Genomic DNA, 23,331 nt, shown 5'->3' with positions numbered 1-23,331 from the left:
AAGTGGCAAAATATAAATCAACCCATACTATTTAATACCCAGTTCATACTATGTCATCGATTCAGTACAAATTCAGCAGTACATTTTTCTCTCTTACAATGAAGTGTTGTTTTACTCATTCTCATTTACCATAATACTTTTCAGAAAGTAAATTCTCTCTAATCAATGAAGAATTCCTAGCATATGCACAGTATGGTATTCAGTGGCCCGGTAGAACCACAGTTCAAATGTCCAAAGAATTTGTTATATTCAGATGAATAATCTTTATGATTACAACATATATTTGACAAGCAGACCATCATCCAGTTTCCAATTCCATAACATCATATCTGGAGATCGTCCAATGAGAGTTCTTGAGGCATTGTTAGCATCTTCAATTTCTACAAAAGAAGAAAATAGTATGCAAGGGTAGTTATGGAGATTTGCAATATAAGGAATTAGATTTGACTATAGAAATGAAACACTTCAATACCGTGATAAATTGTGCAGGGTCATCGAGACTTGACGAGCCCAGAATAACTTCCCTCTTCAGCTTATTAGTAAGCTTGTGGCAAATCCTAAGCTGTTGATCAAGACAATGTATCAGATTAGTAAAGCTGGGAGGAAAAGGATTAAATATGATAATCTCTCTCAATCAAAACATTATTCAAACCTCAGATCTAGTCGCTCCACCAACAATGAATATAAATATTCTTTGCCCCATCTTCTTGAAATCACTGGATGTATGTTTAAGCACCGAATCGCTATATGCCAGCATCAAAAGATGAAAATTAAATGTGAGAAGGTTTGGGAATGACAGATCCTAGTCGACAGTTCGACCAGATACTTAGCAGTCCTTTAAAAACTATCTACCTAATAGCAAAATTATGCATGTAACACAACTCAGAAGTTAAGAGGACAATGAGAAGGACATGAAAATGGAAGAGAACAGGGTTTGTTAATGAAGGGAAAAATATAAACTGCTGTAATTAGGAGCAATTATCATGTTTAAATGACTAGTATCGTGAAGGAAAGAAAGTAAAACCTTGAATATCCATCATCGGAGCCCCGAGGCCGGGCCCAAGTTGGAGTTCTCCTTGATCTAAGTGAATGAGCAGGAGGATTTTGAGTTGCGGGTCCCGCATATGGTGTACCATGGAAAGATGGGCTTGGATCATTTAGACATGGATAATCTTCATTTGATAGTTCATTTTTGCTAACTTTTTCAACAAGTTCCTGGTGATGGATAATCAAATCATCATAAGAGGCTCAATTAGCTTTATAAACTAAATGTTATGATGTGGAAATATGGTATTCCTTCCTTTTATTATACAACAGTGGTTTAATTAATTTGCTTCTGTATCTTATTTTATGCACTGCAGAACAATTGTGAGTCAGTGATATAATATTATAATCACATTCAAACATGCATCCGATCAGACATACATCCAAATATTGATTTACAAGAACTTCCAATCAAACATGCATGTTAACCAGCATTATTTACAACATGAATTGTAATTGTTATCTTCAAACAACCTATCTCTGGTTCTTCAGAAATTAGATCAAACAATAAGTTCATCCTTTATGGAAATGAATAAGGAAGCAGATGCTATCCTTCCCATCAAGTTTTCATAAAATTAATACATATTTTATGTAGGAAAATTGTGTTAATTTGATGTGTACCTCAATTATGGGATAAAAGCGTGATAGCTGCCACGTCTCTTCTTCTGCACGATTTTTCCTTACTGCACGCTTTTTCTGGTAGTTGAACATTTCTCAAATACAACATACTGAAAATTCATATATTTAAAAATTAAACTATGAACCTACCTTGTGCATATCAAACTTAAGAGCAAAGCCACTGGTTGAAGTTTTTTTGGCATCAGGTTCTCCCCCAAGCACTCTCAAATTATTTATAGCAATCGCGTCATCATTTGTCAATTTTGCCACCTGAAAGACATTTAAAAGGTTGCAAAATTCTATAGCACCATCACAGTTGTTAGGAAATGGATAAAAGTATATTTAATCTTATCAAATGAAGTGAAGAACTGAAAGTTATAATTTAGTAGTCACAAGCCAAAAGAAACTACACCTTCATCAAATTAAGACCCTTTTCACCCTCAAATTTTTCAGGATATATGGCTGCCAGAATCATTAACAATCGCAACTTGTTTTCACGGGATGTATCCTGCATAAAAAACGTGAGTGAATTTTAACTAATGAAAATGCAAAAGTTTTTGTCGTAATTTCACAACCCATTTAGTTTGATAAAAAGATATTATTCCACCTGCTTACTAGGTGCAAGGTACATTTTCATTTCCCATCTCAGAATTACTTACTTCTTTCGTAGTCAGAAACTTGATTACATCTTTCATTCCTGCGTCTCCAAAAACAAGATCCTGCTCTAGTTGCCCTAGTTCCCGAAGTCCTGACTCCCTGATAATTCTGTTAACTTTTCCTGCGATCTAGAAGGAGAACCTCGTCATTAATATTTACAAAACCTATAATCATACATAAACAGCAACGCGATCTTAATAAATTTAATTAACTTACTAAGATAACCTTAACCAATCAACTGCTGAACAAAGAACTTTCCCAATACACAGTATAGTTCTGTCACCCACTAGCTAAAATAATGATAAAAGCAATTGTTTTTTGTTTTATTGCAATTTGTAACTAAGAATTGCTATAACTTCTAAAGTAAAGTTGCTGATGTTATAATAAGCCTTAGGGAATCAATGGTGTTATATCCCTCCCTTTCTTTATTGTCAACAAAATATTCCCTCTGTAAAAAAATACTAGGGCGATTATTCAGTGTCACCTTCCATTTTTTCCTTTTAAAGGGAGATGGCAATAAGGAACTAAAATACAGGTAGATCTAATTAAACTACATATAGCTAAAATATGGTATTGCTAGGGATTACAAAAAGAAAACTATATTTTTAAAGGGATAATGTAATTAAAATATGGTATTGCTAGGTATTACAGCAATTTTTTTCCTTATGAAAGTTTCTATTCTTTCCCTTGCCTTTTTCTCTAAAATCCCTATATCTTAAACAACAGTGTGAGAGGTTTGCTTCCACGTGAATATAGAACACTTCTTTTCCATATTAAGAAAACTGAATAATATATTTAAGGTATGAATGAATAATGCACAGGCACTTATCTGTTTATATACACTAGTGTAACCTAATGGGCCAAATACAAGTTACTACTAATAATTATTTTTTAAAAAAGTACATTATTTACAACAACTAAATAATTATTCCGGGTATCAAGAACTAACCTCTACATGGAGGGAGAGCTTGTCGATTTGTTCACTGTATTGTGGAAGTGCTTGAACCATCTTCTGTAAGTCCCTTGTTGACATTTCACCACTACCCCTATAAATGGAACACAGAGTTGGGTCGGGTTGATAGTATTAACCAGATGAATGAATGAACATAATCATCAAATACATATCTAGACTTAAGTTCAAAAAAGACCAAACTATTTCAATAATAAAAAAAGCATGCCTCCGATTTGTATTAAAATCAGGGAAGAACTTGATCATTTAACACAACCAAAGAAAGATATATAAACCCAAACTTGTACATCCATGAAACAACTTTAACTTTTAGGAAAATGGGGCTTGACATAACCTTTGGGACCAAGTGATTAAGAGTTTAATCCTGATGTGGCCTCCCATTCTTCTAAATAACAATTGAATGTCAATAATACTAGATAGATTGGTTCTGAACGTTATTCACACTTTAAGCCTAAAGCCGTTTTGTATGAAGAGATGCATTAATATACATGAATGATAAAACTAGTGTTGGACATTCACCTAACAACTCAAAGTTTTTAAGAAAGTTGGTTTTGACAGTTATTAAAATTAAACAGTACAGACATTTCCAAGAGAAATGAGTCACTATAAGAAAAAAATAACTCAGAAAGTTAGTCGCACTTAAGTATGAAACACAGACTCCGACACAGACAACGGAACACGACACGAACACTTAAACACCAATAATGTCAAAAATATAAGATGCCAACACCGCTACATATATGATAGTATTTGAACTTCATTCATTCATCTACTATTAAAAGAGATATTCTAATCAAAATTAATGTTTTTAATTCTTCATTGATAACATTTCCTCGATACATATTTAAGCATTTTAGATGTGCGTGTGATTTGTCCAAAAAAATGTTATAGTGTTGGAAGCAAAGAGAAAAACATTTGTCTGAATTTTCCGACACGAGTTGTATGAGTATCATAAGGATTTCAAACATCAATTTAAAGAGTGTTGAAGCAAAGAAAAACAGAACTTTTGGGGGGACACTTGTCTGACTTTTCCAACATTTGTCTAACTTTTCGCGACACGTCTACTCCCAGAGGTGTGCATGCTTCATAGGCACTTAATCATCGGCCTACTTACTTTTCAACTGTGTTTTCCTCTCTCCAATAACGATTCATTATAAAGAACTCATAACTTTTGTAAAACAATCTAGTACTAAATAGTGCTAGTGTTCATATATCAGTAAAAGAAATGAAATTTAAAATAATACATGTAAGCCATGCACAATACATATCCATATTGTTAGATAAAACTACTTTTGAGGGTAATTTTAAAACTACTTTCGAAATGTAGTTCTGTGACTAGAAGGTGGCCATTCAAGTCTCGGAATCAGCCTCTTGCAAATACACGATAGATCTGACCCTTCCTTTGACGCTACCATGGTGAAAGCTTTATGGCACCAGGTTACCCTTTTTTGGCAATATTGTAATGTCACCCCCAGGATGAGTGTATGAATGGATGTTTGAAAAATGACAGGAATTTCTCCCAGAAATTCCATTTAAAATGTTAAGAGGAGCCAGGGGCTACTTTTAGAGGGAAGATAAAAAAAGTTCAAACTGGTCAACTTACATATTCACAGGTCACAAACATCATAGAAAAACAACATCCAAATATCAGCCTAGGGTGGTTAGTACTAGAGGTGTGGCTGAATCATTAATACAGCGAGTACAGAATAAAAATCCTGTCAGATTGCAAAGTCATTGATGAAAAACTTCCAGAAAATTATAACTCACCTTGAACCATGTTGGATCTGTGCAGCTTTATTCTTTGAAATGAAGTTGGTCATTTTCTCATGCAACCGTTCACTAGCCTGGAAGGCCATCAAAATCATTAGGCGTTCATGATGCATAACTAATAAAAAGTAAACATGATTCACATAGTAGATTCTAAAGCCTAAACAATAAATACTAAACAGAAATATCAGAACATACATCGGCAATATGTGCATAACGAAGTTCAAGCCATATAGGATCATGATCTTCCAACAGAACCTCTTTTCTTTCAGGTTGACCACCATTCTTGCCAGGAATCTAGAGAAAAAGTAGAATTGTGTTAATATCAAGTGGGCACAATTTTAGAGGGAAAAAAGAGAAATTGTGTAATACCTCGTGAACATATTTATTTCCCTCCATATTCAACAAATCATGGCACATTGCATCATAAGTCCATTCGTGTATCAAAGGAGCAATCTATAACATCCATAGTAGAACCCCCATTGTAAGCAATATGATACAGATTATTGAAATAAATCTACAAGCCCATGAGCAAGAAAATAGAGATTAGAAACCTGATCGATAGTTCTATCAATGATAAGCAGCTCGCATGTCTCAGTCTGAGGAAAATTAGGTATACTTTTTTTATATTTCATAAGAGAGTCCCAGACACCAGCAGCAAGCTTTGTAGGAATAAGATCATGAAAAGTAGTCATTGTGTTTGCATCTAGTGACCGGGCAGCATGAAAGCGAACAAACGGAAATTCCTAGAGAAAATTACATGATTCAGAACATTAACATATATATAGGAAACTATTAAAAAATTTAAATTCCTATGGCGGAGAGTCAAAGAGCATTGACTACATACTCTTAATGAAGCAAAAACGGAAGCAACTCGAGTAGCCATCACATTCAAACATGCAACCGCTTTTTTATTGTTCTCCTCGTCCCCGTATAGCTCTTCTAAAGCTCTCTCATTGTTTGTAATGAAACCCTGAGTTAACCGGACAAAATGACAACGCCAAATAACTAGATAATCATAAGAATGAGAAAATACACTATAAAAAACTTCCTAGTGAACACATTTAAAGGTTAATAAATTTGCTTAAATGATGAAATAATCTCTATAAGCCAATTTCAAGAATTTTGAGCTCAATGTATAGCTACATTAATATTAATGTCTTTGAGAGAGACGCTATTAGAATAAAATACAAGAATGATTAAAATATCCAATTTGCACAAATCATTGGATGTTCAATCCATTTCCATGATTGTTCCATTTTTAATGCATGAAAAATACTCCATTATAAATCCTCGACAAGTCTCTAATTTAGCAGATTCAGTCAAAGGCATAATTGTTTGCAACATTTATTCAGAGTATACTGGAATTTGAATCTGAAGAACAAACTTTGTATCTGGAGAAATGTTTTTTCAACAGCTAATAGATTCTAATAAGTTATTATAACTGAAACAATTGACCTGAGCTAATGGCTAAGTACATTAATATTGTATATGTGGAAGTGGAGTGGACAAATACTAGGTGCATGTCTACACTTAATAAGTTTTGAAATTTTCTAATACTGCTTATTAACTAATGAAAGGGAAGAAAGTAATCTCATTCGTATGAGCAAAGATATAAAGAGTGGAAGGCAAGATAAATGAAGTACAACCACATACCACATACCTGACTGTCGATGGCAAAATATTCTAAATTCATCTGCCATGCACAGTGAAAGGAAAAAATCACAATAAGCAACATATGAAATTGTTTTCGACGAATATTCAATTTAAAATATAGTTCATAAATATTTAAAAAACAAAAACAAAACTTCACCTCTCTTAATGCACCAATGCGAGGCAAAACCAGTGTATCTTTCTTAATCTCCAACACCAATTCTTTGGCAATAGGTGAACTGAAGAAAACAAATGCTCTACAAAAACACAGAATATAACAGGCTTGAAAACCAATAAGAAGTGAAGGTGAAATTGCAAAAAAAAAAAGTACGAAGAACACATACTTCCTGTATAAAGGTTTTCTTCCAGACATATCTGACAAAAACATTATTACACTGCCAACACAAAGAACAGGAAAAATCAATAAGAAACAATTCCATAAAACCCAGTGGGAATAGGTTAACTAAAACCATTTTCAAAGCAGCTAAATGAAACTATCATACAGACACAAATTTATAATATTCAAAATATGCATTATTAGAAGAGAGATAGTGATAGAGACTGTCAAATGTATTGAAAGAATACCCCAAACTTTATTTTCCCTAATTTGTCAGACCAATCCCCTTCCTTCTAATCCCTTATAACTAACTAACAGAATAGTTGTTCTTATTCTAACTAAATGATACAGTACATCCAAACATAAGTAAAGGAAGAGTCACAAAAGATGAGAAAATTCTTTGAACAGTTCCATATGAATAATGATATAACTGAAAACTGTCAAACAATATAATTCTTTCTTTTATTTTCCCGGTAGCCATCAGATAGGGACTATTGTCCAAGCACATGGGGAATTCTCCCATAGAAGCTACTCCCACTGTTCTTTTTTGGTTGTCGCATTTGCAGAAAAAGCATATTCTTATTTATTTTTCGTTTTCACAATTCAATGCAATATTAATCATTATTTTGTCAATATTACCCTTAGTTATTTATTGCACTGAGAGAAAGGTATGAAATCGTAAAATATTATATGATTAAAGCCATTAAAGGTAAAAGATGAGTAATTGTATCAAAAGTGACAATTTATCAGTTGTATTGGTACGTGTAAAAAGCCAAAAATGACAGTTAAAAATAAACATAGGGAGTAGTTATCCAGGGGGGGAAACCAAGTCTCGGTTAAATACTCTATTGAGCATATCTTGTACTACTTGATGTGACTACTTAGCCACTTAGGTGCCCCATGATACTCAAGTCCCTATCATAGCAATCCCCTTGAGAGCCGCCATCCAGACTATTGCAATTTACAACACTTTGCTCGGTCTTTCCAACCAACCCCTGTAGATAGCCTTTTTGAGGCACAGGCAACTACTCCCTTCGTTTCTTTACACACGTCCCTTTTTGAATTTTTAAACATAGCAGGGCAGCCAATAAATTTTGTTACTTTTAGTACTTTAATTTCCTTTTTTCCTCTAATACCCTTAATCATTTATTATTTCATTTCATCTATCTCTTGTCATTAAATAACTAAGGATATTATTGACAAAAATATAATTAATGATGCGTTGAACTTTGAAAACGACAAATAACTAGAAACTTCTATTTTTGAAAATGCAACTGTAAAAAGGAGCGTAGTATTAGTTCTGATACCATTTGAAACTTCTATTTTTGAAAATGCAACTGTAAAAAGGAGCGGAGTATTTGTTCTGATACCATTTGATAAGTACCCAAGCACTTCGAGAAACCTCCCTTAAAAGTTAACTATCAACAGGGAACTACCAAGCCACTTAAATACTCCATAGAGCATCTCATACTATTCAATGTAGGACTTAGGCACCCCATAACACCCAACTCCTCATCAGCATGAACACTCTTAGAGCAAGTCTGTTTATGATTAATTGGGGACAATCATTTTTAAGAAAAAATCATTTTTAATGTTTTAATCATGTTTGTGTAAGACTGTAAGCCTTTTTCAAAAATCATTTTGTTAAAAAATATCTTTTATGCTTAAAAAAGAAAAAACATTTTGAAAAGCTTTTGAAGGAAAAATAATCCAATAAGAGAGAGATGCAAAATCGCTTTTATAGTATTTGTAAACAGATACAAAATGGCTTCTCCTTTCCTTAAAAATCTCTGAAAAGAATTAATCTCCATTTTTATACTAAAATCACTTTTATTTTTATTTTAATTATAATCTATAAGCCAAAGAAACCAGGACAGGCCACAATAAAATCAGCATATACTAACAGTCTATGGGCATTCTCAATTAATTTTATGGTTATTCATTAAATATGCCAGACATAAGAAAGTATGTGTACTTCTCTCTGGTTGGCTGGATGAAGTATATAGCATCCATGGTGGGCAAAGGCTGCCTTCGCTTGTATATGTCTTCAACCACTACAAAAAGAAAAAGAAAATTTCATACCATACAAGAAATAGAACTAGTTGTGTAAAATACAGGTGTTTCATGAATAGTTTTCTTCTGCACTCGTTAAATCTAACATCTATGGTTTAAAATAAGTTTTTTTTTTAATATTGAATGATCAGATATTAAAACTTATACCTTGACAAAGATGTGTGATTAAAGCCTAAAATTTAACAAGTATGAGAAAAATAAAAGTTGTGATTGAATTAATAAAAGCTAAAAACTATTATCAAACCTCAAAATTAGCAGGCAGCTAATTACAGGCGGAAGAGATAAGACTGGAAAGAAATATCCCTATTCTTTGGAATTTAAAATTTGTATCACAGGGATTGGAAATAGAGAACACGTTAAACTTCCCTTTTAGATGTCCTGCAAGTTGGGGTGTAATACATGGGAATGACTTTTATTTAAAAATTGGCGTTTACTGTATTTCACTAAAAATTTAGTCCCCCCGTTTTCAAACATTTTATATTTCTATTTTCCTTTTAACTTGCTAATAAGATGTAAAACTACTGAAGTGAACTATTTTCATTAACACAGATTTTAGAAAGGAAAATAGAAAATGTTTTCTCAAAGTAAATAAGGCCTTAGTTAATTACATTTTTAAAAGGGTTGCATAGATGCTTGGAATTAGCCAATTAGAGTCCTTTACTTTTTCTTCACTTGTCTAGTTAAAGTTTGTCGGAACATAGGGATGGAAAATCTTTTCAAATTCCATTTGCTCCACTCCATTTTATTTTACATCTTTCATTACCATTACTATCTCACTAATAATTCCAAACATAGTAACCCAGTGCCACAAAGCTCCCCCCATGCAGGCAATCCACTGTGAGACAATTATAGACAGGCTTACATTGGATTTACAATAGGCTGATTCCATGACTTAACCAGGTGACATTTAAGTCACACTGCAGCAATTCCAACTGTTGCACCTAGCCAATTAGAGTCCTTTACTTTTTCTTCACTTGTCCAGTTAAAGTTTGTCGGAACATAGGGATGGAAAATCTTTTCAAATTCCATTTGCTCCACTCCATTTTATTTTACATCTTTCATTACCATTACTATCTCACTACAAACATAGTAACCCAGTGCCACAAAGCTCCCCCCATGCAGGCAATCCACTGTGAGTAGAGGTGGCAAAATGGATGGATTGGATGGATATGGATTGTTAATGGATGGATCAAAACAATCCATTAATCCATTAACAATCCACTAAAATTCTCTTTAAAAAATCCAATCCAATCCATCCGTTAATGAAAAAAATCCATCCAATCCATCCATTAATACTTTTTAATGGATGGATATCCGTCCATCCATAAAATTAATTAAAATATATTATTTAATTTTTTTCAATAATATGTTTTATTTATAAAATTTTATAAAAATGATTTTTTTTAATTTCTCAATATATATATATATATATATATATATATATATATATATATATATATATATATATATATAATTGATTGATAACTTTGTTGATAAAACAAAATTATTTATATCACTACAGCAAATAATTGACAATAAAATTTGCAATAACATGTTTTTTTTTGACAGATTTGCAATAACATGTTAATATGTTAATTTCGCAACAACAATAGCTTTAGAATTTACCGTATAAAATGGTTGGAGAAGTAAATGAATTAGCTGAATCCACAATTTTTAGTAAGTGTGATAGTTCAATGAAATCACCTGATTGTTTTTCTTGAAAGGGAGGGGATAGAGATATATATTTTTTCAATTTTTAAAATAAAATATTTTTAAAAAAAGATAAAATAATTTTTATGAAATTTTATAATTTAAAATTTTATGCAAAATATAAAAAAAATATATATATAATAAGATACAATCCATTGGATTTATAAAATGAGATAGATGGATTGGATCCATCCATATAGTAAAATGGATGGATTATATCCAATCCATTAGCTAATTTTTTGTTTGGTGGATGGATTGGATGGATTAATTAGTGGATGGATTGGATGGATAATCCCTTAATGGATTTTATTGCCACCCCTAACTGTGAGACAATTATAGACAGGCTTACATTGGATTTACAATAGGCTGATTCCATGACTTAACCAGGTGACATTTAAGTCACACTGCAGCAATTCCAACTGTTGCACCTAGCCCCCCCCCCCTTCCAATGACTTCTAAAAAATACAATTTAGAAACAACTGAAATCAATCCTTCAGAATTCATAGTTCAATCAGTTGTTACTTGAAAACAATGATGAGCTGATAACTATTAATCCAAGTTCTATCAATCAAAGACTTGTAAGCTATGAATATCCATATAAGCAATTGGTGAGTGAGAAGTGGAGTTAAGGTTGGCCTGGTGATTCGATGTTGGGGTGGAGGATTTAAGGAGAGGAATCATGAGGAGGTTGAGGGCTCTACTCCCACCTACAACATAACACTAACATATACAAATGTACTAATTTGTCATGTCAAAAAAAACAGAAGCCAGAAGCAGAGCCTTGGAGCAAAAGCTAGAGTTGCCATAGCGAGTCACAAAATCACCCTTTCACAAATGCAACATAAAACTACCTATAATAGACATAATGGATCCAACCCTTCAAATTACCCTCTTAGGAGCTTTATAACACCATGTTGCCCTATTGGTGAGAAGCCAAAATTATCCCAGACTTCAAAAGTGGTATAAGAAGGACTTGACTACTTCACTACATATCCTACAATAATTACTACATTCAACTCTTATGTTTCATCAAGTTATAACAGGTCAACGGAACCAGGATTTTTCATTTTTCTCAACTTTTTTATTGGGTAGATTTTTTATCTTTAGTTTGGTCAAGGGGAGGGCAAAAGGAATGTACATAACTTATCTTTGTTTATCTTTAGAGTGGCACCTAACTCATCCTTACAAAACCGGCTTGTAAGGTAAGGGGTGCCACTCTATATAAACCTTTTGCGGGCTCTATCTTTAACCAATGTGGGACCTGAGTTTTTCCCAATACACCCCCTCACGCCCAACACTATTGGACTTGGTGCATGAATATAAATAGTGGGTGGCACGAATTATTTATATGTGGGACTTAGTTTTTCTAATAGTACATAACTTATCTTTGTTTATTTTTAAACAATTTTTTTGGAGTATATGTTAGGTCCCTTTACATTTGAATATATGAAAAGAAATGAACAAGCATGGCATAAAACCCAAATTAAAGAAAAATAATGGATAGTTTTTTAATGTATGTGGATAAAAGAAAAAAGTCTACTAAAAAATTCATCTTGTGATTCTTACATGAAACACCTTCGTCAGTGATATCCGCCATCTTGCAAGAGTGAGACATTATCTTAACAGTAAGTTTGTCCATTATTAGTACCTGCAGGCAAGAAAACCATGAACAAAGACAAGATTGTAAACAAAAGAAGTACCATGCTTTTGAAGTTATGACTTATAGATAAAAGAAGGAGAGGAGAAATAGTAAGGACTTTGAATATGATAATGGTGTAATATTCTTGATAATGATTTGATACTAACTTAATACAAATTACCACTATTATAGGGATACAAAAGACTAAACACTACCCTCTATTTATACGAATACAAGACTCCTAGTCCTAAATATCCTAAATAAATCAGGAAACAAATCATGATAATAATTAAGCAATATAAAAAATAAACTTAAGAGATAACCTAAGATACTCTGAGATTATAAACGGATAATAGGAGATAGGATAAACTATGAACCTCTTATATAATACCAAAGATATGTGATATTTAATACATTCTAGCAATGCCTTCAATGATTTTTAAGATTAAGCAGGTTTATTGAAAAAGAAATGGATGTGTGTGCATGGAGTGGAAGTAAAAAGCATTCTCTTTGTCAAGAACTGTGAAAAACAAAACTTAAGTTGTTCGGTGAAGAATAGTGAATGGTTAATATATTAACACCACCCGCACAAGACCTCTATGGACTTAAAGCATAGATATCAACATGCCCACCCTTATGTTGAAATTCAACTTAATGGCATCTTATACTTCTTAAATCTTTTAAGATTCACAAAGGTAAGGTAAATAGGATTCATCCACCACCCCCCTAATGGATACTGGTGAAGTTCAAATAAATGAGGCATAATTCATTCAACTAATGGCATCTTATACCTTCCATGTAGATTTTGAATCCCCTGTTTTCGCTGACCTGAGCATTTCATGTAATAATCCTATAGAAGAATTCAGAACATAGAAGTTAAATGAGATTATGAGAGCAGAATGCAATTGGTCATAATTTAAGCAATTTAGTATTAAAATTTCAAAAGGAAGAAAAACAAAATTTGCATAAAGAATCAATCTTTGTGATTTGTGAGGGAACTATCCACTTCAACTATTCAAAACATGTGTGATCTAGTTTAGCTGCGCCTGATATTGAAAAGAGCATACAGTGCTATATTGGATTAGGAGCAGTCATTTCATTAATATTGTAATTTTCCTTATTTTGTTTGTGGGAGACAAATGTAGAAATAGTTAAGAATAAAAGAGATGAAATGCTCAAAAGGAAGATCCGACTTTGAAATACACATTAACTACATAAAATGCTCAGTTATTAATTATGGTCCATGAACTACAAGAAACTTCTTGTTACTTTGTGTTAGCAGGTTTTTTTCATTTCAGGAAGTGTTCCGAATTCAATCATCAGAGCCTCCTAATTAATTTTTAGCACTGACTCTATTGAATCTCAGGATGCACACCTAAAAACGATAATGAATTTATAAAATCATTAATGGTGTGAAAAGAACATGTTTGACAATATTTATAAAATGATATTGAGTTTATACCATTTATCAACCATAAGAAAGCCTAAACCATAAAAAAAGTCTTATTTAAATATAAAAAATTTCTTATAAAAAAACACATTATTATTCATAAATAACTCCAGTATTCTGTCAAAGTTCCACCTTTTATTTTAATTTTTAGCCGTAAAGCATTACTGCTTCAAACGTCTAATTTTCGAAGGGGAGATTGCTTTCTGATCAAAGTTGCTTGCTCAAATGAATAAGCAATTTCAATCAACCTTGGCTCTAAACCTTTCAAACCTCCAAAGTAAATTCCAAATGGTATACCCTTTTCATATCCTGTTGGAACAATCACTCCAGGAAAACCTCCAACAGCTAGTATGTTACTAAAGGATGAAAAAGGTGTTAGCAGAGCATCAAGTTTCTTTCTTTTCATGAGTTTCTCTAATCCATTTTGTGACTATCTTGTCATGTTTAATAATAATCCTGTCGATGATAGCTTTGTTATGCATAGCCAATCTCAAGCACGGATAAAAGGAGAGTGTTTTGTTAGGCAGGCGACAGCTAGTGTACAACTTTGTCAAATCTCTATGACATGGATCAAATAGAAACATGGTATTTGATAGAACATTAGGGCTTAATTTGATCTATGTAGCCAACCCACTTAGTGGGATAAGGCTTGGTTGTTCATGTTGTTGTTGTTGACTCTATTGAACATATTTGTTATGAAATCTAAAAAAAAAAATTACATGGGAGAGCAAGGATTTTCAAAGTAGACTAGCAGGAATAAAGAAAGTGGGCAATACAGTTGGGAATTGGAACTGTGCTTCTAGGTGTGCATGCATCCCGAAGAAGTCTTTAGTCCAAACTCTAATTATAGAGAGGAATATGGGCATGTAACGAATTCAAGCAAAAGGAATTCAGAACATACAACCAATATAAAGTGTCAAAAAATTTGGAGTTTCAAAGAGATGGAAAACTCCTGAAACACGCCAGCTGCAAACGGTTCCTATATTTAACATCATCAAAGAAGTGTATAACAAGATACATTACTCTAACACACTGTCTAATTCAGAAAGATGTCCATTGCAATATATCCTCAGATAACTTCTCCATTCGAGATGGCAGAACATCGTATCCAACCGATTAGAATTAACCAAATATTACTCGCAGATTTAATATAGCAGATGAAGAAAATATTCAATAGTGAAACAGCGAAGAAGAAGAAGAAATTATCCTGAACTAGAAAAGAGAAGATACTAAATCTTGCAAATTCCTTAGAAGATTCTAACCGGCATTACTTAAACTTTTCTGCTCAGTTACCCCTTTAAGCAATCAAATCCGTTGTTTAGCATTACACAGAGCCATGCCGGAGCCACTGTTGTCGTCACGGCTCGCGTTTTGAGACACTTGCATGACTCAATTTTCACGTATCTTGTAGTTTAACTAATAAAACTCCGAAACCAAACAAAAATTACAAGCGCCAAAACACAGATTAAATTAGTGTCCCCTAAAATCAGAACCAATGTGTGAAGAGCAAAGTGAAGTTAACAATGCCGAATTCAAAATCAAACCATGAGCATACACCGTATAGAATTCACTAACAACTAGAAGCAACAAAAGAAAATCAAGAATCAGAACAATTAAAGAAAAAGGAACTTACTCTCGCGACTAATTTGTTTGAGGTTTTTGTATTCGCCGCCATAAGAGGATGAATCAGAACCCGACATGGTGAAATCTAACCCTAAAACGAGAAGCAGAACGAAATCGGCGACGATCGGAAACCTAATTCAAGCTTGGAACAGAAAAAGAAACGAAATAGAATGGGTTTGTGAGAATTGAATCAGTTAAGGAGGTTAGTAGAAGAAAAGGTTGAGATTACGAAACGGGAATAAAAAAGGAAAATGAGGAAGAGTTAGTTTAAAGAGAAGAGAATGGTTTTTACCGGTAGTTGAAGGAAGCATGACGTGTTGAAAGGTAATAATGGTTGAAGAAATTTCCCAGAAGCGTAGTGGACCGATTGAGGACGAGGTCCTGAGCCGGCAACCCCATGTCGTTGAACCGCTAGTGGGCTCCACCCTCTAACGCCAACGCATTTCTACGTCTATCTTCTGTTAACTTTCTCTTCTCTACCTAACTTTTTTTTGTTACTCTGTTATTGGTTTTAGGTTTCTTTTTTTTTATTTAATTTGTATTTTTTTTTGCTCTGTTATTGGTTTTAGTTTTTTTTTTTTTGTTTATTTATTTAATTTGTATTTTTTTCTAGAAATATATGACTGCTTATCATCGTTTAACTTTTCAAATTGAAAATGAAAGTTCTTTTTTAAATGGTAGACTCGTTACAGGTGTACGTATATTGACAAAAATTCAACAAAACGTGTTTTTCAATAATTTTTAGAAGATTCGTAAGAAAAAAAATTATGGTAAATACTTAGTAAGATTCATAAAATATATATGCATGGCACCTTGAAATATGCATGGCACCTTGAAAGTCAATGCCTGTGAATCAGTTCATTTAATTTTCATTTTTTAAATTACTAGTATGAAATATATTTATAGATGAATTCAAAACTCCTATCTTTATTATTGAAAATTCAAAACTCATTTTGATGGTGGTGTCTAGAATGAACCAGCAACTAAGTGATTCACGGTGGACCACACTTGAAAACCGTTGGATTATCCTTATTTATTAAAACTTATGGTGAACCTTTTCACACCAAATTGTATCTTCTCTCTCCTCACCATATATTTGCAAAAGGTGGAATGAATTATCTTAATTGTTTTTACAGAAATCCATCTTCGGTGACATCTGGTTCTTTAACTCTGGCAAACCCTTAAAGTTTGAAACTAAAGCAAAGAGAAGACCACCGGCAGCGGTGGTTTTGATCTGTGCATCATGGGATCTTGCATATGTCTGTTACAAACTCCGGCGAGGTTCCTTTGGACAACAATTTTCTTTCGTCATAAATTAATTTTAATCCATACCTCAACAAAGATAATTCAATAAAAAAAACCAACTGAATTAGAATTAGAATTAGAAAGAAACAAATAACTGTTTCTAGTTCTGAAAAATTACTAGTAAAAAATGAAACTTTAGCACACCCTTTAACGTGAAGTTTGAACCTTTGAAGTTGAAAAAGATGGAATCTGGTCGTCTTTACTCTGATACCTGGCTCTACTTGTCGTGATAACAACGTGAACATGCTTTTCCTTGAGAATGCTGATCTTAGTTTTCAAGGTGATTTTCTCTGTTTTTTTCCCAATCTGTTGATTTTCTTAATCTGTTTTTCATGTTGTCTGAGAATGATATCTTTTTGGGTGGTGGAAAATTTAGAAACTGAAAAAAGTTGCTTTTTTTTTAAGAAAAAAGCATGGTTTGAATTGGGTTTTGTTAAAGGAAGCAACTTTATTGAGTATGAGAATTGGGCTGTACTTGTGAGGTTTTTACTTTATTTATTTATTTATAATTTTGTTATGAAATGGACGGTCAATGATGAGCATGGAGGAAGGCTCAAAGAGGATATCTTTCTTCAGCTCACCGGTGTATGGACAGGATTATTACGAGTAACATGTTTTTTCTATGATTTTAATTTACTTTTGTCTTGTACAAGCAGGTAATTTAGTCGATGGAAAAAAATCATTGATTAGTGAAAAAATTTGGATAGAGATCTGATTTGATGCGGTATAACTTAATACAGTGCATATGAGATTTTTCATCTAACGGCTATAAAACATGGTCCACTAGTGAGGGACTTATTAGAACCCTCACCTTAGAAGCAACCCATTTTGATATAAATTGTTGTGATACAATTAATTATATTGTATGTTATAAATATGATGTCCCACCTTTAAATTGAGTAGATGAGAAATTTGTATCATTTGATAATAATTATGTAGAAATATGAAGAGTGTAGGCATGTACATAATTTTCATGTTGACGAGGTTATCGTATTATGAGGTTAATTCGACTTTAAATTTGGATAAGAATCATGCATTTTGTTTGTTTTTAAACAACAAACGAAAATATGTTAAAAAAATTAGGCTAAAGACATAAAATACGTATAAAAGACAACAAGATAGAGTTATAGATGCCAAGCTTGCTCAGTCCTCCAGGTTGTCGAGGCACATCTTAGGATTCTTACACTACATGGTGATGTCATTTGATATTCTATTTGACTTTATTTTAAGCCACTTCCATGCCGAAATTTTTGCCTCGACTACCATTTTTCAATTTGAATCCTCTCACTTCGAAAAACTTTATTGTTCATATGACTCCATCTGCGTTAAACACGAACAACCCGAATAACGCCTAATCTCAAAGATAATGTTCTTCCTCTTCCTAGTAAGTTTTCGAGCGGTTTCAAATGATGTCGTCCATCATTATGAAATGTTGTAAGTATGTCTACCTAATTACATATAAAACTTCATACACTTGCAAAAATTAGGCAGTAAAAAATGTAAGAAACTGACACTTTTCTCCCACTCTCTCTGACACACCATGTTTTCCCCTGATCTAACATTCCCCTTTTAACTAAGTTATATTTTGTTGGAATTATATCTTGAAGCACTCTACAAACTAAGCATGAGACTTTTGAGGTATCACCTTATTTCAAAATTTGGTTCAGGGTTGACTAAATGGTGGTTGGTTGTCCACCATCATGCCCTTATAAACCTCTCTCGCTGAATACTCTCTTGATGTGTCTCAACCAGCAATATCCAAATGACAGATATCCTTCCACTAGGTTTACGCTTCATTTAACCCCGAATTTAAAACCTCGTTATTCAACTTGTGTTTGTTAAGTAACGTGTCATACCAAATTCCCCTCCTCTTTTTATTTACTTTCCACACCCATTTTCCTAACAATGTGATGTTGAACATCCTTAAGTTTTTAAACTTCAATCTCTCTTCTTTAATCAGCCTACACACCGTCTCCCATTTAACCCAATTAAATTTTCTTTCTTCCTTGCTATCACACCCCATAAAAACTATTTAAAAATATTTTCTAATTTAGAAATGATATCAAACAGAGCCTTAAAGAAATAAAGGAAGTAAACTAGAATCGCATATATGACAAATTTTAAGATTACCACTAGTTGTCAATAGAAAAACATGTGTTCTTCCATCTTCTAAACCTCAATTTCCCTATCTTTACCACTTGGTTCCAAGTTTCTTTTCGGTTTGAATTTGTCCCAATTTGAAGTCTAAGATAATTGAGTGGCACAAATCCTATTCTACAATGTAAGAAAAGTAAAATAGAATTAATATTTATCAATTCAATTTTCTACAAAGGAATGTGTTAACCATTTATACATGGCAATGTAACAAACTTAAAGGGAAATCCTCTAACTAATTTCATAACAAATACAATAAGGAAAAGTACAATAAACTAATTACATAATAAATTAGAATTCAACACCCACTTAAACTGAAGTGTATACCATTAAGCTCAAGTTTGGAAACCATAGATGAAAATATGAACTCACATAAAGTGGTTTGGTGAAAATATCAACAATTTGGTTTGCTAAGTCATTGGGTTGAAGTTGTACAATGTGCTCTTGAACTTTGTCACCACTACTACAAATAATATATTTAACCTCAGACGTGAATGGATTTAACTCATTTACAGAGGAGAGGTAACAAAGGGCATCGTAAAAAGTTGTCACTTTATCCTTCGATTTTTGAATAATCGAGGGGATAGTTGAAATGGTCATTGATTTGATCCCCAACAATAACTTGTTTATAATTTTAAAACTAGCGCAATATACTTCTTAGTTTATGACCATAACCAAGGGAAAAAATAAATGTTATATATATATATATATATATATATATATATATATATATATATATATATATATATATATATATATATATATACAAATTAAATTATTTACACATAATAAATTAATTTGCTTACAAACTACATTATTTACGTAGAATATTACATTGTTTATGTAACACCCTAAAATCCCAACTCTTTATTTTTAAAAGATAAACATTTATTTTCTCAAAAAGGTGTTACACATACTCAACATACATACTACTTAAAGTTAAAGACATAAAAAATGACAGTGGAATTCGATATAAATGATACTTTAAATTATCTCTTAAAAATAAAGTACTTAATTAAGCTCAAAACATTCTAAAAACTTCAAATCAAAACATTATGAAATGACTCGTTCCCAGAAGTTACAAATCATAGCAACCAAAAAATGAAATAACGGAAAAGCGACAAATAAAACGAAGAAAAGTCTCAATTCCATCTTCCAACTCACAACAGTTATTGCTTCTTATGAGTATATGTACCACAACGTACAAAAATACCACAATAAACAAAAGAATGTGGTGAGAATACGCTTAAATAAATTAGCGGTGCATAACATAGCAAGGGTAGCATATTCCGCACAATCATCAATCCCACACTTCATTCACAACAATAAAATAATCATAATGTGTTTATGTATGCAATGCGAACAACATCTCAACTCAATATATGTGGTACCATTTTATGGACATCAAAATTATGTTACTGACATTCATTCACTCACTGCGGATCCTCTTGGAACCTGATTCCTCTTGGAACCCAAACTCATCACTGATCTCCTCTTCTAGACTAGTGACTCGTCATTTCTCAACACGGTATGCAACGACACTACTAATTTAACTTTGAACCGTACACAACAACACATAACGCAATCACAGTAGTTCTCACTTTGAACTACACATCCTAACATCAATAACATACAATTATAACTCATCATATAATTATACACAAATTTCAAATATTATTTAACTTGTCGTAATATTTTATCTCAACATAAAAATTTAGGTCATATAATTTCTCATCAATAATCATCTCAAAATCGACTACAACATCCTTCCTCATAGGGTAATCATTAACTCAATCACAACAATCAAAACAAAAAAATTTCCTCGCCATTAACCACCAATTAGCGTCACATGTAACACCCTAAACCCCGAACATAATTATCAACAAATTTAATTAAATAAACACAACCACTTAGGATGTCACACACAAATCAAACATGACTTTCTCCATAACACGAGTTACAACAAAATAGTTTAATACATATATTTGCAATTAGGATGTTTACAAGATATCCAACTCATCTGATTTGTACCTAGGATGTATACACGACATCCAACTCATTTGATATCTTCACAGCGGAATCACAATTATAACTATACAAAAATATATAGCATTCATATCATTTAGTCTCATAAACTCCATTTAGACGTTTATAGCATAAACAAAATGAGTTGTAGTATCCAACTCTCAACACTTGGAGGCCTCCATGAAATAGAATTAGAAAACTCCAACAAAACAAAACCAAATAATTAAAAAGCAAACATTCTCAGCCCGATGTTACATAATCAGAGTAAAACCCTACTAATAAAATGATAAACTAGTGGAAGTTTCTCAAAGAGCTATCTTCCACTTACTTCAACCAATGTTACTCTTGAGTATCTGCATGATACCGATGTAAAGACAATATTCAAATAGAATGGGTGAGAAATCATACTCAATAATAACAAGCATATACTGCAAGGTAGGATATCAATACATAGCATATTCTACACAATCCCAATCATAGTATATCAAATACATTCTCACACCTAACTCACCAATCAATCTCAACTCAACAAATATAACTCCACAATGTACATATAATCTGTTATGCAATGTAACTCAACTATGCAACTATATGCATATGCATATGGTATCAACTTAACATTTGGTTCTCTCGGGAATTGGGTCCCCTCTCTGAACCCATAAGTCCCCTCTCTGAGCTTAGGACAAGCCACGGATCTCTCTCTAAACTAGAAACTTACCTCTTGACACAACTCAACGTGAATGTATGAACATGTTAACAAAATTTCAATGAGTTAAGACCTCTTTCTGATTCCAACATAATGCATTGACAACTCAAGTAACACCCCTCTCTAGATTACATCTCAACCATAATCATAAAACGTATAATACCAAATTTATAATGCAACTCAAACATGCTATAATTTATCTCAATCAAATCATATCTCAAACATGCAACAATACATAGACATAACTCAAAGTAATTCATATTCACAATATCTCCATATTTCATATTTACTCTCAACACACTCATCATAGCAACACCACTCAAGCAAATATAATAAATCAACTCAATAAATTATTAATTCACATATATGTAGCTCGCCATTAACTCAACAACACATCAATTACACTCATCATGTATAAAACATCAATTCATACGCATAACTTATAATGATATAAATCATAGCATTCACATTTAGCCTTATCAATTAATCATATTATTATGACATACTTAGCCTCTTATTTTATTATTGCTTGATATGAAATCACGTTAACTTTCTAACGCTTCAAACGGAATTTTGTTTGGATTTACGGTTTAAAAGTTATGACCAAAACAATATTATTTTTCAAATAGGTTACAACGACAATCGATTGTCACAAAATAACAATTGATTGCCATCACTCCCAGATTAAAAAAAGGCCTTTTTAAGCATGGTAATCGATTGTTCTTATTCCAAGAGTAAGTTATCAAGACTCACTCCACATCTTGACCATTAATTCTTCTCAATCTAATGGTTAAAATTAATGAGTATTATTTTCTCTCTCCATATCTAATGGTTAAAATTGTCAATTTCTCTGCACTTCTCTTTAATGAATATTTTTAAAAACTTATTTTATGCACGTTTATATTTCTGTGTTCTTCAACAACATATTTATATTTCAAGATCCTATTTTAGTTTTTTAATGTTGGGTTTTTCTGAAAAACCTCTTATCTAAAATCTTTTGGCAAAATACTCATTTTGGTCCCTTAAATATACTCTTGGATTCAGATTGGTCCCTTAATTTTTTTTTTGTATCACTTTGGTCCCTTGACTTTCAAAATATTTCCTTTTAGTCCTTTTTGTCTAATAAGTGACGAAAAAACTTTGAAATTCGTCGCTAATTAGGTAAAAAAAGATTAAAATGAAACATTTTGAAAGTTAAGGGACCAATGTGATACGAAAAAAAATTAAGGGACCAGTCTGAACCTACAGGGATAGTTAAGGGAGCAAAATGAATGTTTTGCCAAATCTTTTTCATATGATATATGTTATTTCATTGACTATGATGCATAGTTCTTTGATACAGGTTATTTCTACCTTGTCGTGATTTCCTGAGCACAAATGACTATCCTTCTTGTGATTGAAAAGTCTCACGGTTGCTAAATATTTTTTCCTACTATGGAGATACTGAGATTAATTGTAAGTTGAAATACTATTTTAATATGATTCTATTTTGACTAAGATTGGAAGTTTTTTCAATTTTTCGTGGTTGCTGCAATCGCAACATGCCGTGATTGTGAACTTGAGTTTTTTTTTTAATTTCATAAGTGCGTATTTTGTGTTG

The 23,331-nt window shown here is 32.4% G+C and overlaps 1 protein-coding gene across 3 annotated transcripts; it reads right to left on the bottom strand.

The window, feature by feature from the left end:
* Positions 1–13: 13 nt before the first annotated feature.
* LOC131637538 (SNARE-interacting protein KEULE-like) lies at positions 14–16,033 on the bottom strand. Of its 3 annotated transcripts, XM_058908141.1 has the most exons (22): positions 15,834–16,030; positions 15,552–15,683; positions 13,260–13,318; positions 12,396–12,477; positions 9,022–9,100; positions 7,054–7,104; positions 6,870–6,966; positions 6,720–6,752; positions 5,904–6,029; positions 5,611–5,802; positions 5,429–5,512; positions 5,255–5,353; positions 5,057–5,133; positions 3,269–3,365; positions 2,322–2,447; positions 2,075–2,170; positions 1,813–1,932; positions 1,666–1,740; positions 1,025–1,215; positions 653–743; positions 473–562; positions 14–380 (listed from the first exon to the last, which is right to left on the bottom strand). In XM_058908141.1, exons 2-22 carry the CDS (start codon positions 15,616–15,618, stop codon positions 324–326), a joined length of 1,989 nt encoding a protein of 662 aa, XP_058764124.1. In that variant the 5' UTR covers positions 15,619–15,683; positions 15,834–16,030; the 3' UTR covers positions 14–323. The 3 variants fall into 3 exon arrangements, with proteins under 3 accessions (XP_058764124.1, XP_058764117.1, XP_058764131.1); XM_058908134.1 differs by having other exon boundaries at positions 6,720–6,966; positions 15,834–16,033; XM_058908148.1 differs by lacking the exons at positions 9,022–9,100; positions 13,260–13,318; positions 15,552–15,683; positions 15,834–16,030 and having other exon boundaries at positions 12,396–12,454.
* Between the last annotated feature and the right edge of the window lie 7,298 nt (positions 16,034–23,331).

This window comes from Vicia villosa, linkage group LG1, assembly GCF_029867415.1.
Source record: "Vicia villosa cultivar HV-30 ecotype Madison, WI linkage group LG1, Vvil1.0, whole genome shotgun sequence".
Lineage (NCBI taxonomy): Eukaryota > Viridiplantae > Streptophyta > Magnoliopsida > Fabales > Fabaceae > Vicia > Vicia villosa.
This window is presented reverse-complemented; position numbering and strand designations above follow the sequence as displayed.